The 14492-nt window shown below is 35.2% G+C and overlaps 2 protein-coding genes across 7 annotated transcripts; both read left to right on the forward strand.

The window, feature by feature from the left end:
* The first annotated feature begins 2370 nt into the window (after positions 1–2370).
* LOC145218704 (centrosomal protein of 85 kDa-like) lies at positions 2371–7123 on the forward strand. Of its 2 annotated transcripts, none has more exons than XM_080086113.1 (8): positions 2371–2467; positions 3517–4572; positions 4645–4728; positions 4954–5463; positions 5593–5796; positions 5928–6002; positions 6130–6240; positions 6547–7123. In XM_080086113.1, the coding sequence occupies exons 2-8, from the start codon at positions 3643–3645 to the stop codon at positions 6808–6810; spliced, it is 2178 nt and encodes a 725-aa protein (XP_079942239.1). In that variant the 5' UTR covers positions 2371–2467; positions 3517–3642; the 3' UTR covers positions 6811–7123. The 2 variants fall into 2 exon arrangements, with proteins under 2 accessions (XP_079942239.1, XP_079942237.1); XM_080086111.1 differs by having other exon boundaries at positions 2466–2526.
* Positions 7124–10131: 3008 nt separating this feature from the next.
* On the forward strand, positions 10132–14424 carry LOC145217739 (uncharacterized). 5 transcript variants are annotated; one of them, XM_080085084.1, is made up of 6 exons: positions 10132–10876; positions 11281–11474; positions 11627–11749; positions 11951–12088; positions 13344–13588; positions 13777–14424. In XM_080085084.1, the coding sequence occupies exons 1-6, from the start codon at positions 10867–10869 to the stop codon at positions 13964–13966; spliced, it is 900 nt and encodes a 299-aa protein (XP_079941210.1). In that variant the 5' UTR covers positions 10132–10866; the 3' UTR covers positions 13967–14424. The 5 variants fall into 5 exon arrangements, with proteins under 5 accessions (XP_079941210.1, XP_079941211.1, XP_079941212.1 ...); XM_080085085.1 differs by lacking the exon at positions 10132–10876 and adding an exon at positions 10914–11176 and having other exon boundaries at positions 11267–11474; XM_080085086.1 differs by lacking the exon at positions 10132–10876 and adding an exon at positions 10914–11176.
* The last annotated feature ends 68 nt before the right edge of the window (positions 14425–14492 follow it).

Here is a 14492-nt window from a genome sequence, read left to right on the forward strand (position 1 = left end):
AATGCTCTGCGTGCCACTTTTGGCACGCGTGCCACGTGTTGGACACCCCTGGTTTAGTACCACTCTCAACACATATGAGAATATTAAGCCCAAACTGGGCTGCTAAAACTAAATTATAGTCTTATCGTTATTTTAATCCTCACCCAGACCCTAAAAGCCCTAATCGTCAACATTTTTAAAGCATACGTTTTATAAGTAGATTGCGTAGTTTGCGTATAGATTGCGTATTTTAGAGGAGCCCACTTTAAAGTGCTAAATGTCACATTTATCTATGCTAGGACGCTGGCATTGAGGAGAAAAGGTAGATGAGGTGTCGGCGAAGCAATGCTTTTCTAGAAAGATGACTTAATTTACCTATATATTTCCATTTTATACATTCTATATTTTATTTACCGATTTAACATGCACACCATTTGATCTACACACATGACTGTTTTTGCAAGCAAAAAAACGAATGGGTTCCCACACACGAATTATGGAAATTGATTACGTTATTTTTCGATTCTGGAGAACCAATCAGTAGAAAGAAAGCTTCAAAGCAAACTTTATATGTTATGTCGGTAGGTTCTTTATAAATCAAAATATTAATTGTCATATAGCCTATTACAAAAAATAGTAACATTGAATGGTAGAAAATACTTCCAATCTTCTGCCTATTTAATCTCTATACCCTTGACCACGATACAATTAAAACCGTTTGTATGTCCAAAAATAAAGAAATTACGTTGTGACGTAAAATTCTTATGGGGTTTTGTCAAACCAGCAAGTTGCCCTTCAGTGAGCTCAAGCTAACAATTGACCATTTATCGTGGCTTTTGTCGAGTTTATTTTTTGACCTAATACTCCAAGCAACAAATGAAAACTCTTGGATTGTGTGCTATAGTACGTAGCCTTTTTGAATAATTTACGTTTTAGGGCGATCCCAGTGATTGAACCGCTGAGTCACTTGGGGCGTCAAACTTCAGGAGGATCAACTTTGGATTAATACCTAACATGTGTGTAAACTTGAATGGATTTTAGGCACTCTTTCTTGACCAAACGCGTGGAACAAACCAGCTTTAGACAGAAAAAAGGTAAAAAACTACGGACAAAAATAATATATTGGCCCTTTAATAAAATAATTTGTCAACGTAAATAAAGAAAAAAACTTCTGATATATTAGTGCCCTTTAGTCCCATAGTATACAAATAATAACAAATAAAAACAGTCTAAAAATACTACTCACCTTGATTTAGCGATAGAATAAGAAATGTTTTTTATTTATCAATTTCGTTTTGCCAACAAATCAACGTAATAGTTCTTCTGTAGGAGATGTAAATGTGTTAAACAGTTGATGATTGACAAAATCGTACAGCTTGTTTGTTTTGGGCGGTTTGTAATTTATGTCAGAAATTGCGCGCAATTAACGTAATTAGCACGTTATTATTTGTGTTCGTTAATGTGAACACGTTATAGCAGATTTGCCATTGCTTGTTGTGGAACACGGTAAAATCGAGACACAGTTATGGAGCTTTCCTGGTTTCAACTTTCAATGAATTTGTCCAGGTTCGCGATAATCGTGATTTAGAGTTTAAACCGAATTTGCTTGCTGATTACCTCGAAAAAGTAGATAATTTAGAAATATTACTGGAATTCTGGGATATTTGTTATTTATACCAAACGATGTGATTTTCGTGAAAGGCAGTTTTTATCTATATAATATATAGTTAAGCTTTTTTTGTGTTTTTGATAAGTGGGTGGTTCTTCTACTTGACTACTGGTAACTGGTATGTTATGTAGCCGACTAATCGTTATTCGTTACCTCTGTAAAGTTCAAAGTTGTACTACTATTTTGTTACACCATAAATTCTGCTTTGTTATGATCTCCTTTCTGGTCGGCTATACACTCAAAAGTTTTAATTTAGGTTCACTATGTTTCATATAAGTGTGAATTGGCAGTCAAATTATACTCAAAAAAGTGTAAATTTAGCAAAAAGTGTAAATTTACACTTAAATGGCTGATGAGCTTTTCCTAAAACACGAGAAAATTTTTAAACTTAATCTTACCTTTACTTCAGTTTCTAACATTACATTCTGGTAAAATTTTTACTAAAACAGTGAAAGAAAGTGAAGTTAAGGGTGGAGTTTCAGCTACATGAACAGGACAAGTTTACTATTAAAATTGCAGTATTAGGTGGATATTTAGTGCTATGCTTATCCAAAATTATCTTTGGTCATGACCAAGTGATTTGGCTTGTGATTTTAGAGGACACTTTCCACATTTTCGCTTGAAACTCTTACCATCAATTCACAGTTCTTGCTGTTTCGCTGCACCAAAGTTGTAATGATACGTAAGGTTTTCTTTACTGCTTACAAATTAACAACAGTTTTAGGTTAGGAAGAGACGTCCTATGTGTACACTCTTTGTAGTACTGTATATCAAGCATATTGTTAAAATGTCTGGTTGACATGGTGTGAATAATGACATGTAAGTTTTTATTCTACATGCACATTGTAGCAATTTTACAACAATGCACTAGAAATCAAGTGAGTTATATGACAGTGTATATAAATTAGTTGTACAAGTTTTGTTGCATGTTCATCTTTGACATTTCAGGCAGCATTAGTGTAATTTACTTTAGTTGTTTGATTCAAATACTGTTGCTTGCACTCACAGTGCTGTTCCATAACCTGAACATTTATTAGTTAGTCTTCCAGTCATACACTTTTTAGGCAATGCTATATCATCCCAGTTTCAGTTCCAAATGTTACCACCAAATTTTTAAACTGTGGATTTGTGTATAAACAAGTATTGCTCATCCTTTTTAAATAATCAACAATTCTATTTCATACAAGACGCCTTCATCAGATAATGGCAAATTTCTTATCAAGCGACAAATTGCATCCACACACACACACCAAAAAATGTATATTAGACAAGGTGGATTTGTATATTTCCCTGACAAAAATTATAATTTTGTTTTGAGCATGTAAAAGTGGTCTTTTTGTTTGTAAACGTATTTGTGACAAGGGCTAGTTTTTAGCACCTTGTGGATGTTATAACCAACATATACTGTTCACTTGGTGGCAGTATACAGCAGTAAATGATTGATTAATTGTTGGTTTCTTGAGAGAGATAGCTGTAATATAAAGAACATGTATAGTTACATTTGTAACCCGTCTAATTGTTATGTGTTTAAATTTTAATTTATGAAATATCTAAAAATTGAAAGCAAGAGTTTGAACACTTTATTTATGATTGATTGCGACTTACACTTAACAAACACACACGCACACACAAAAACAATATTCAAACAAAAATAGAAGTTACATTTCAAGTGGATTTTGTTTTTATTTTAAATCCACTGCTTGATATCAATGCATCAGAAGTGGTGCCTGAAATAATAAAAGCCTCTGTTCTATTTTCCCTAACTGTTTTTATTCCTAATCCAAAAATCAACAGAAGGTGCTTGTGTTTTTGCAGATGGGAAAAGTTTGTGACAAATTGTAACTTTTTCTCGCATTATGTCAACTCAGATCTCATCAAGAAAGAAAGTGGAATTATCGCCATACAAACAAAAACTTCAAACAAATGCTCCCTCCTATGAAGCTGTGGACACAACCAAAAAGAAACTTTACAAGAACTATAAGCAAACAGGCAATATGGATCTGAATGAAAAAGGTGGAAAACACAACTACAGCGATAAAAATGACAATGATGCATTATCAACCGGCAGTAGGCCTGATGTTTTATCACTTGATAGTGATTTTGATAGTGGAAACTGCTTAACTGAAAGTCCAGACCAAGATTCATCACCTTGTTTAGAAAAACAAAACAGAAAGTTTGTTCTTGAAGGCATGAATAGAAAGAAATATGATGACAGTTCTGATGCTGCAAACTACTCATATTGCACACCGCCCAATCATATGGCTTCAGCTATTTCTCGTGTACACTTGGGGAAAAAGGCAGGCCACAAGAAAAAGGGCAGGGAAGGACCGCCCATAAATAAATACTCATACAATGTGAATGGGGATCCTATTTCAGCTGATTATAATCATGTATCACAGGGCAGCTATGGCCGTGTGCCAATCAATGGGCAACATGGATTAGCACCTCAATTGCTTCAACCGTCCTCATCAGAGCCTGTTACAATTTCAACAGCAAAAACTAATTTTCCAGTAACAGAAAGCAAACAGCAAGTCGTCAATGGGCCATCATGTACTGAAGAAATGGATATGAAATATACGGACCTTACTCATATGCAGCTGAAGCGCTCACTGGAACAAATTCACAGCCAAAATGTTCCTACCCATTTAGAAAATGGCTTTGGACCTAATCTTGCTGGAAATTTCAGGGACTATACTGGAAAAACAACTTATTCTTCAGGAATGCCCTTGACATACCCCAGTTTGGCAAGTCATGCACAGGAAAATGTACATGTTGTGATGTCCAATCAACCATCAAAGTATGATGCTATCCTGAAAGTTAAAGATGCCATGCTTCAGGAAAAAGAATCTGTGATTTTAAAACTTCGTCTTGAGGTTGCGTCTCTTCAGCACCAAGTACAGGAAAGTGACACAACATTGCGACAAGTAAGTTTCTCAATTCATTTCATGTTCATACATTTTAAGCGTATATTTCTGACGATTGTTTTGTGTATAAAGGTTATTCAAGCTAAAAATGTGCCAAAGAATATGACGTCTCATCACAATCAACATACTGACCAACAACCTTCTACTGAACTATTTGTAAGCTTACTTTGGTTTGTTGTGTGCAAATATAAATTTATCTTTTCCTTATGTTTTGGATTTTTTGAATATAGGGAATGATTGTCCAGTTATTTGATTTAATATGGATAATGTTTAAACTGTTTAAGAGCTGTGACCACTTAATTTATGTATATTACTTTTCTGTATAACTTGGATTTGAATATCTGTAAACTAAAATTGTAAATTGAAATCATTTTTTAATAGTTTCGGAAAAAAATTCACCATCTCGAAGAGTTGCTTGGCAAAGCTGAATATCAGCTTACAGAAATCAAATCTGAACATAACAAGGAACGAAACCACATGGAAGAAAAGCTTTACAAGTTAGAAGCTGCTTTGAAAGGCAAAGATCAAACATTTGCAGAAACAAAAAAGAAATACAAACTGAATGCAGAGAGACTGGAAAAATACAAAAAGCGTGTGGAAAGCTTGGAGCGCTATTTAGGTGATTTACCTACGCTGGAAGAAAGTAACAAGCTAAAAACTGAAGCAGGAATGCTTGGTGAAGAGAGGGAAAATTTGGTGGCAGAAATCACAGCCTTAAAGGAAAAATTACAATGTAAAACTAAAGAGCTGAAAGACAAAGATTTTACTATTGAACAATATTCTGAAAAAGAGAGCGCATATCTGCAACAAATTAAACATTTGGAAGACAAATGCTTACAGGTTGAAAAGTCAAAAATGAAACTTGGTGCTACAGAACGTGATGAACTTGAGGTATGTATATATATGTACTTTTCTTTAGGAGTTAGTGGTATTTAAGTGTAAGTTGTGCATTTAAAAGTAATTTGACAATTTCATAACAACAAGAGTGGTATTTTTATGAATAGCATTTCTGTTTTTAAGGACTTAAAGTATGAATGCAGTCGTCTGAAAAAAGAAAATGAAAATGCTGGCCGTATGGTTACGGCATGTGAACGTCGTTTAAAGCAACACCAAGAAAGGCATGCTGAAGAAATTTCCAGGTTTGAGCAAAAACTGTCAGATGCCGAAGAAACCAATGAAAATATGAGAAGAGAACAATTTCTAAAACAGCAAACAGCTAATAAGGTGTGTTCAGTTTAATAATTTGCCAATACTGGCTTGGAATGTATTTTGAAGTATTGCCTGTCACTTTATGTAGACATAACTTTTTCTATCATGAGAATGTAAAGGTTTTCAAGATGTGTAAATTTGTTTAGGTGCATACCGCTATGATGAGCTTATCTGAACAAAACCAAGAACTGTTGGAAGAAAAGCTAAATCTACAAGAAAAGGTTGGTTTCAGAGCTACATTCTTTACCTTTTCACAATCTAAACCTTAATTTTTTTGCAACATGCCTATTTGTGTTTAAATGATCTGTTCATACATGATTTAAAAATGTAAGCTTTGTTTATTTTCAGGTGAAAAACCTTGAGAAATCCCAAGCTGCAATGGACAGTGAATCGAGGGTTTTTGTGAGATTACAGAGAGAAACACATGCAGCAGTTCACGAACTAAAAGCTGTGTCTCAAGTAAGCTGACCTTTGCAATATGTCATTTTATTCTGCCAATGTTTACCCACAATCGAAGTACAATGCTAAAGAACTACTGCTTCTCAAACATGAATTTAAAGTCAGTAAACTTTAGTAAACTTTCAATTTGCAGAGAATATATATGTTTTTGCACCCAGTTGTTTTCTCAAACCATGGTGCTAATATGGGGCTGATTATTCTTTACAATACTGTTGAAAAATAACACATACAAATATGAAAGTTAAAATAAAAACTAAAAACGCTAAAAAAATTTATTTACTAACAATTGTTGACCATTTTATACAGGTTTTGATACAAACTGCTGAAGGATCTGACCCCAATCTATCAGCTTTGTTGGGAGTCCGTAGTGATTCGCTAACCTTCTGTGAGGACAAACCCAAGAACTTGACTGGTGACAGTGATATCCCTTTTGATTCAGTATTTTCTGTTGAAAGTGCCAATAAATCAATTCTAGATGTACGCAAATTGCGTCAAGACCTTGACCAGTTACGGACAATGATGACCAACCAGTATGCCGAAAATATCGGCGAAAATTGCACAACGCAATGAGTTTGCCCAATTTTACGTTGCTACTATTCCGTAATAGCTTGTTTTTGCGTTTGAACCCTGTAATGCTGTGTGTTGTTCATTCATTTAAGTGTCTGCTACGCGTGAATTTACACATTTACATACGCTTGACCTCTTTATGTAATTTAAATATGCCTTGTTTGCTTTTACATTATACATTGTAATGGAATAACAGCGAATTTTTACTGAGCGCTACAGTAACCTACGTTTTACTTGAGCTGCATCAAATTTTATTACTTGTCCTTACCCTTGCCCTACGATTTTATACAGTTATGGATTAAAAGGAGTGACAGAAGTCAAGGTTGTTTTAGTAAAGTTTGTTGACAGAACAACACCTCCCTTAATCCCAGCACTTTAGCAAGGGGCCGCGTTGTTGACAAATGCTTTATTTCAGTAATCCCGTTTACCAGGTAATGGTCTGTCATATTTTCGGGCTATCATCACAAACAACGAAACGGCTTCAATGTAGACGCGCCATTCTTTGAAAACCCAGGCTGCTGTCAAAGCAGAGATAAATCTGTCAGCACCTGTTGGTTTGGTTCAAAAAGTCATGCGTTGTGGTCATACTATTTTGGTCAGTGTTTGCCGAAACAGGTCACTTCCGTGGGTCATTGATACTTGCCCGCCCCTTTTATTTCAAACAAGCTCCACAAACACGCGTCTATTGTCCTTCAATCATCAGTATTATGTTCGCTTCTTGTAAATTCTTGTCTTCGGACCAAGACGGCCCGCCCTTGTTGGATCGCAAACAAAAGCTCGCTGGTATCGGAATACACGAATTGGTTACCCGGAAACAGTAGTTATGTTTCAAATTTATCTGGGTTAAATTATTCGGTTTTGCTTCGTTAAGCATCATTATGAGTAGTTGCTAAATAGAAATAACCTCAGAAACCAAAATTCACATATATGTATGCAACTTTATTCCAAAAATTCTTACGTAAACATTGTTTCGCACCAAAACATTCAAAGCAATATAGTATTATTTTGTATCATAACCACTCATTGCACTTCGCAAATATTTTTGTGGGCAACAACATATACATACAAGCAAAATTACATACCGCCAAGTCAATGCAAATTTGCGTGACCTCGTGAAATTTCTCCCAACATAATTTTAGTAAATATGCTTGCTGGCATTGTTGCACACGCTGATTATGTTGTTAATCCGCTGGATTGCGTTATAAGACTCTATCTAAACAACAAGGTTTCGAAACTGCTTGTGATTTCAATTTTTAATGGTCGAGAACGATTGTGGCCATTTGATACCGGTTACCGAATTAAATCTCTGCCATTTAAGATTAAAAAAATGAACTTGGCCGAATGGTCTGGTGCGCCTGACCCATAAAGACATGAAAAAAACGGATCGGGATTCATCCCCGGGAATGTCCTGGGTTCGAACCCCGTGAAAAGAAAGTTGTTTTTTATTTGTTATCTATTGGCGTAGTCTGCTAAGCCTGTTTGAAAATTAAAAAGTTGGATACAATTACCCAGTGCACTTTAAACTTTTTTAGGTGCTACGCCTGTCGAAAAGTTGATTATGGGTTGCGACAAAAGCGATAAAAACAGTAACAATTAAGTTTAATTCATTAGCTTAAAAACTGTTGCTAATATTTATTGTTAGGATCAAAACACTTTAATAGACCACTGGCAATGATCCTAATGATCTTCTACCGGCTCAGCATTTTGCAGTTGTTTTGTTTGTTTGTTTTTAAGTTCAGTGCATTTTCCACTCTGTACTTTCCGTGTGTGTTCCGTGATAAATTCCAATAACATGGTTCAAGCGAGATACCAAATAGGCCACAGTCCCTTTCATTTGCATCTATTTGTCAAATATAAGCGTTCTTTACTTAAATTTTAAAATTAATATGAGCTTAAATTTTGTTATTACTCTACTACGTTTAGCCAATGTGCGTCACGCTTTAAAAATTCTTTTCAGACCACAAAAACGTGAACGACGCACCAGAATGTCGCACCCCACCATGTAAGAACAGCCGGTGCGTCATCTAGCGATGGGTTTTCATTGCGATGTTTTACGATGTGGGACATCCGGTTTAGATGAGCTGATTTAGACTAAATAAACAGTCTAAATTAAAATATTACTAAAAAACCTGAAGAAGAAAATGACCTAAGTTTAAAAGGTTTTGTAGGTACTATATCTTATGGCCAAATTCGTAGCCTACGTGGAAGTCAAAGGAAAAAATAAAAATTACCTGATGCGTAAAAACAGAAAGGTGCATGAAAAGTACTGATGCACCGAAACAGGCGAAGCGTTTGAGACGTCGCGAAGTCGCACACAAATAAAACATGTTTTTTACCAGGCTTCATTGTGGAGTTGTCTTACGTTGTAATATTATGTGAGTATTAAAGTTGCCTCGGCTGTTGTAGCAAATTGATTACTGATCTTTTGTACCGTGTGGACAAAGCGATAACGGTTTTAGTTATAGCACGGTTTGAAACATCATGTGATACACAATTAAGCACGTTGCGTGCCTGAAAGTTGTGTTCGTAAAAGATTCGGTTTTGGTTAAATCGCAACAATTATCTGGCCGCAAAGGAATCTTCGCATAAATTGCTCGACCGAAAAAAGTTGGCAGACCGAAAATACGGCATATCATTAATATAAACCACAGTTTGAGCAAGCAAACGATCAAAAAACATAAAAGTGTCAATGTAGTTTCTCACTCTGTTTTGCTCAAACATACCTTAAAAATCATAATGTTGTGTGAAAAGATAAATTGAATATAGTTACTCAAACTATCGGATATTTTTTATTGTTGTCTCTTTCCAATTTTCTTGAGTATATATACTACTATATAGCTTACTATATACTACTATATAGCCTAAGTATTATTGGCCAGGCGCGCCCGACCTTAAGCCAAATACCTGTCCCAGAGACTCATGTGAACTATATTTTTCATTTTTTCTCCGATAGCGACACCTTACGACAAGGGCAAAAAATCCCCTTTTCTGCTTTTCCAAATTTTCTTCTAAATTAGTGGTAGAATAGATGAAAAAAATCGGTGCCTTCGAAAACTGCAGGTGCGCTAGGTGCGCTTGGTCCGCTAGGTACTTCGCTTGGTAAACTACAGGTAACTCGTTTTAATTCAACAAAGCCCGTAAATAGTGCAGGTAACCTTTTTTGAAACGAGTAAACTCGTAGTTACTGCGACGTAACGTAATAATGCTGTATGTACTGTTTTTAAGGTAGGGTTAGGGTTAGGGTTTAGGGTTTAGGGTTTAGGGTTTAGGGTTTAGGGTTTAGGGTTTAGGGTTTAGGGTTTAGGGCGTGCAACATACGGCCCGCGGGCCAGTGTCCGGCCCGCGACACCTATTTTCGTGGCCCGCGCAGACTTCAAAGTACTCTATAATTATGAATACTTTTTACTGCTAGAGCATGGAATGTTGCTATTTGTACACCATCACTGGTATTTTTGACTTTATAAAACGTCACACCGTGATGAGGTTTTATCCACTGTGACGACATATTCCCATTGATGCATCATAGTGTGCATTATGACAGAACTGCCTTTCTAGCAATGATTTATTAACATGATTTATAGGTGCAGTAAATATATTGACATTTATTCTACGAAAAGGTTAGCAGATATCTCCCATTGATCAAACAGTAACTTGATTGTGTGCGCTCTGCTATTAAATAAGCTGTTTAAAAAGATATGTGTTGCTTTATTGTCTGGCCCCCAGCATCATTAAAACTGTAAGTTGTGGCCCACTGCGATAAACAGTTGCACGCCCCTGGTTTAGGGTTTAGGGTTTTGGTTGTGTGTTGGGACTATCGTAACACTTTTCCAGCATTATTTGCGTGTTTTAACGTTAACTGCAGTATTTACGATTTGACGCATAAAAACAGGACAGCTGTAGTATTTTCGACTTACGTCGTACCTATTCTGAGTTTAATCGCACCAAAGAGAGTTACCTGCACTATTTTTAAATTACGTTGCACGAAAAAAGGTTACCAAGCGAGGTACCAAGCGCACCTAGAGCACCTGAAGGCACCCGAAAAAAATAGCTGAAACTGAAATGTTTTTGGGTATACACATGTATTTTAGCTTGATTGCTTGTCTAATGATAATTGTTCATTAAAAGATAAACCGTAACTGTCACTGGTGACTGATGTTCTATTGCAAATCTTAGTTAACCTTTTTTGTATTTGTTTAATATTTTAGAGCTGTCTCTGTACTGTCTTGTTGCTATTTTGTTCAACGTTCAGAAAGAGCAATGACATTCAAGTTTCTTAACAGAATAAAAAAAAATCCAAGACAATTTTAAAACCCTTAATCGTTTAGAAGTTATAACCAGTAAACCACCACTCATATACTATAAGTAAGACGTAAGTGATATTTCGCTTTGTGCAATTGTGAATACTTTAACTTAATAATCATTTTTACAACCTTTGAGTTTCCTTTTTTTATATGTATAGTTATGATTTTCTAGTTGAAACAAGCTTTTGGGATGCTTGTGCAATGGACATAGTATCAAGTTTGCCATTACATGATGTGGTATTTCCAAAAATCTTTAAATACCTTTCTATTGAGGAACTTTTTACTCTAAGAATGGTATCAAAGACATACTGCCACACCATTAAAGAATATTTCAAGCAATGTTTGAAGTTGGATCTCAGCCAAGTTGTAAGTGCACTGTTTAAAATACTAATGGAAAATTTACTTATACAACAGAAAGTAATTTTTAAACACCAACTGTAAATACACTACGAAGTGCTTCATGAGACAGATGTAATTGTGCAAAAATCCCAAATGTTGATCTCATACTTTTTTTCAAGGTCAACAAAACAAAATTTACTTCTGACGCTTTCAAAATTTTAACTGATGAAAATGAGGTTTTGCAAGATCTAAATCTTACTGATGCCAATCACTGGCTAACTGATGATCTACTTGTTCCTGTAGTAGGTATTTTATTGATATGTGTAACTTTAAAAGATTTGTAACTATAGGTTGCTTTTATTACTTACTATAATTGATATGCAATAATACTTTGGAAAAATTTATGGTTAATTTAACAAATAGGGTGCATGAAGATTCATTAAACTATAAAGCCCAACAAAAAAGAACTTTTTGCTTTAGTTGTAGTAATATTTATTATCAAGGTGTGCTCTTGTCCACAATTGAACAAAATTGATGTCACAAATTGTACCCAACTTTCAAACAGAAGTTTGTGTATGATGGGAACCTACTGCAATCAGCTTACCCATGTTACACTTCAAGGTTGCCACTGGGTAGACAAGGTATGTTATCGGTTTAGAACTATAACTTGCCACACATTTCTTGATGTACAACATGACTATATCATCCAGTTCAGGCACTGGCGTAGAGTACCACGCACCCCCGCCATTGACCTTTGTATGACATCACAAACGCATCTTTGTTCACGTTATGTTGGTTTTGAAACGTTTTACCAGCAAAACACAAATGCGTTTGTAAGTGCGCCATTGATCGAACAAACATTGCTCAAAAGGGCAACAATTATATTTGTTTTGAAACAAACGGCCTTTTATTGCAAAATAAGCATGAAATATAATGTTTTATTAGTGTTGTTAGTCGCAATACCGTTCTGCCAATATTGTTTTAGTACGTCAAAACAAAATTGTAATTAAAAATTGTGTAAAAAAAAAAATTTTTTTTGTTAATAAATTCTTTGCGCCAACATTAAAAAATGCAAGGTGTTTATAGCCACTTTTAGATGTTGTTAAAGGGGTGTTTAATAATTGTTTGCAAAGCACTGCAACGACCTTGATTGAAGGTGACCTCGGTTTAGGCGCCCCAACTGAATAATCCAGATTCCGCTATGTATAAAACGTGAATCGCCTTGTATACCCCGCCGTAACAAAGAACTTAAAGTTAAATCGTTGTTAACATTGCTGATTCGGCAAATTGTCCTTTCCTTACGTTCATAAGTTCTAGAAGACGAACAGCGAACATCCCAACCGTTTGTGTCAAGTAATTTTTTGCAAAATAACATGGCACACACTACAGACTAAAGCACGATTTAGGTTTAGATATCGGCGCCGATGATCAAAAGTCGCACCCCCGGTGTTTTTGAAAACTCTACCCCTATGAAGGGTATCTTGACCTTTTGCGCTACCTTCTACTTTACATTGTTTTAAAAAATGGAAAAGCATTTTTGCCCACCAACATAATGTGATATTGTGCATAGTGCCTAATAATTTCACAAAACACTCCAAGTGGAGAGGTGCAACCCAGGTTAGTCTTGAGTGCATTGGCCGGCAAAATTTTAGTTTTTGCACCAGTTTGATACCTTTGTGAGAATTTTGTGCATTTCTGGTTTGACTGTAAACTACACAATAAGGAAGTTGTCACAATAAAGTTTTATTGGCAAAGTTTTAACACATTCTTGAGGTTGTATGTGTTTAAAGAGCATAAACCAGGACTTTTTGTGTTAAAAATCTAAAGTAACATAGAGAAAAGTTCTAGAATCACTCTAATAACAGTACTTGGTCACTAAACATGTATTTGTTTCAGGACAATTACCTTGTATTAGTAAGCAACAACCCGAACCTGCTATTCTTGAATGTTAGCTCCTGTTGGAGTTTGGATGATGAATGTATGTGCATCACAGCTAATAAATGCAACAAACTCCAAACAGTGTCTGTATCAAAGTGTTATTCAGTTTCGGACCAAACCATTGAGAGACTAGCAAGCTTTTGTCCAGAACTTCAAAAACTTGACATTAGTGGTTGCTGGAGAGTTTCAGACAATGGAATCAGGTAATTTGTTGATTTTGGATTAATATTAACTTGTCAAGTATTTGTTTGTTTGTCATTGGTGTTTTGCATGTTTCTTTATCATTCATTTCAATTATGTGATAAACATAAATGCAAGATTTGATAAAAAAATATATGCAAGTAGCATACAAAGTTGTTGCCTGTTGTTTTATTGGGATCTGTGTTTACAGGGTTGCTGGGGAATATTGCAACAAACTTAAGGAGTTGTGTGTCAAAGATTGTCAAAATGTTACAGAACGAAGTTTAAAAAGGCTTCGGGATCTGAAAATCAAAGTGGACATTGCACCTTGGTCACAGGAAATTGTTCGGAATGTGCAGTTTGGTGTTTTTCAGCTGGGATCTATAAATCTGCAAATCTAGAGTTTTGTCTCTTTTAAATTAGTGTTATGACTTTTTATTTGATGCAATCCTGCTAACACTATTTGAACTATTTGTTTAATGCAATAAACGCCAATTTTTTTCTACTGCTTTCTTGTTCACATTTTTGACAAATGCACATCATGCTAACTGTAACTTTTTAAATCAGTTTGTTGCTGTTTGTCAACACAAAAACGATAATGTTTGTCTAGTTTTCACCATATCTTTTCCTTTATTCTTTGTTACTTTGTTTAGAAGTTTTTTAACAAACAGCTTCTCCGTCTTTTTAGTGTCTCAATTTTTTTTTTGCCAAAATGTAGCGTTTACTATTCTATCAAAATCGTACTACGTTTGCAAAAAAAGTTTTGTTTGAAAAAGTAAAATTGGCATTAATTGAACCCTGTATTTTGTTTGGCGTTGGGCCCGACCTGGAACCGATCCAATAAAAAATGCAGACTGTATTATATTATGTGATTTTTTTAGAACGGCGTACTGAACAATACGGCCCGATATATGTTGTAATAACGAA

This window comes from Phallusia mammillata, chromosome 3 (genome assembly GCF_965637545.1).
Source record: "Phallusia mammillata chromosome 3, kaPhaMamm4.hap1.1, whole genome shotgun sequence".
In the NCBI taxonomy this organism is placed as follows: Eukaryota; Metazoa; Chordata; class Ascidiacea; order Phlebobranchia; family Ascidiidae; genus Phallusia; species Phallusia mammillata.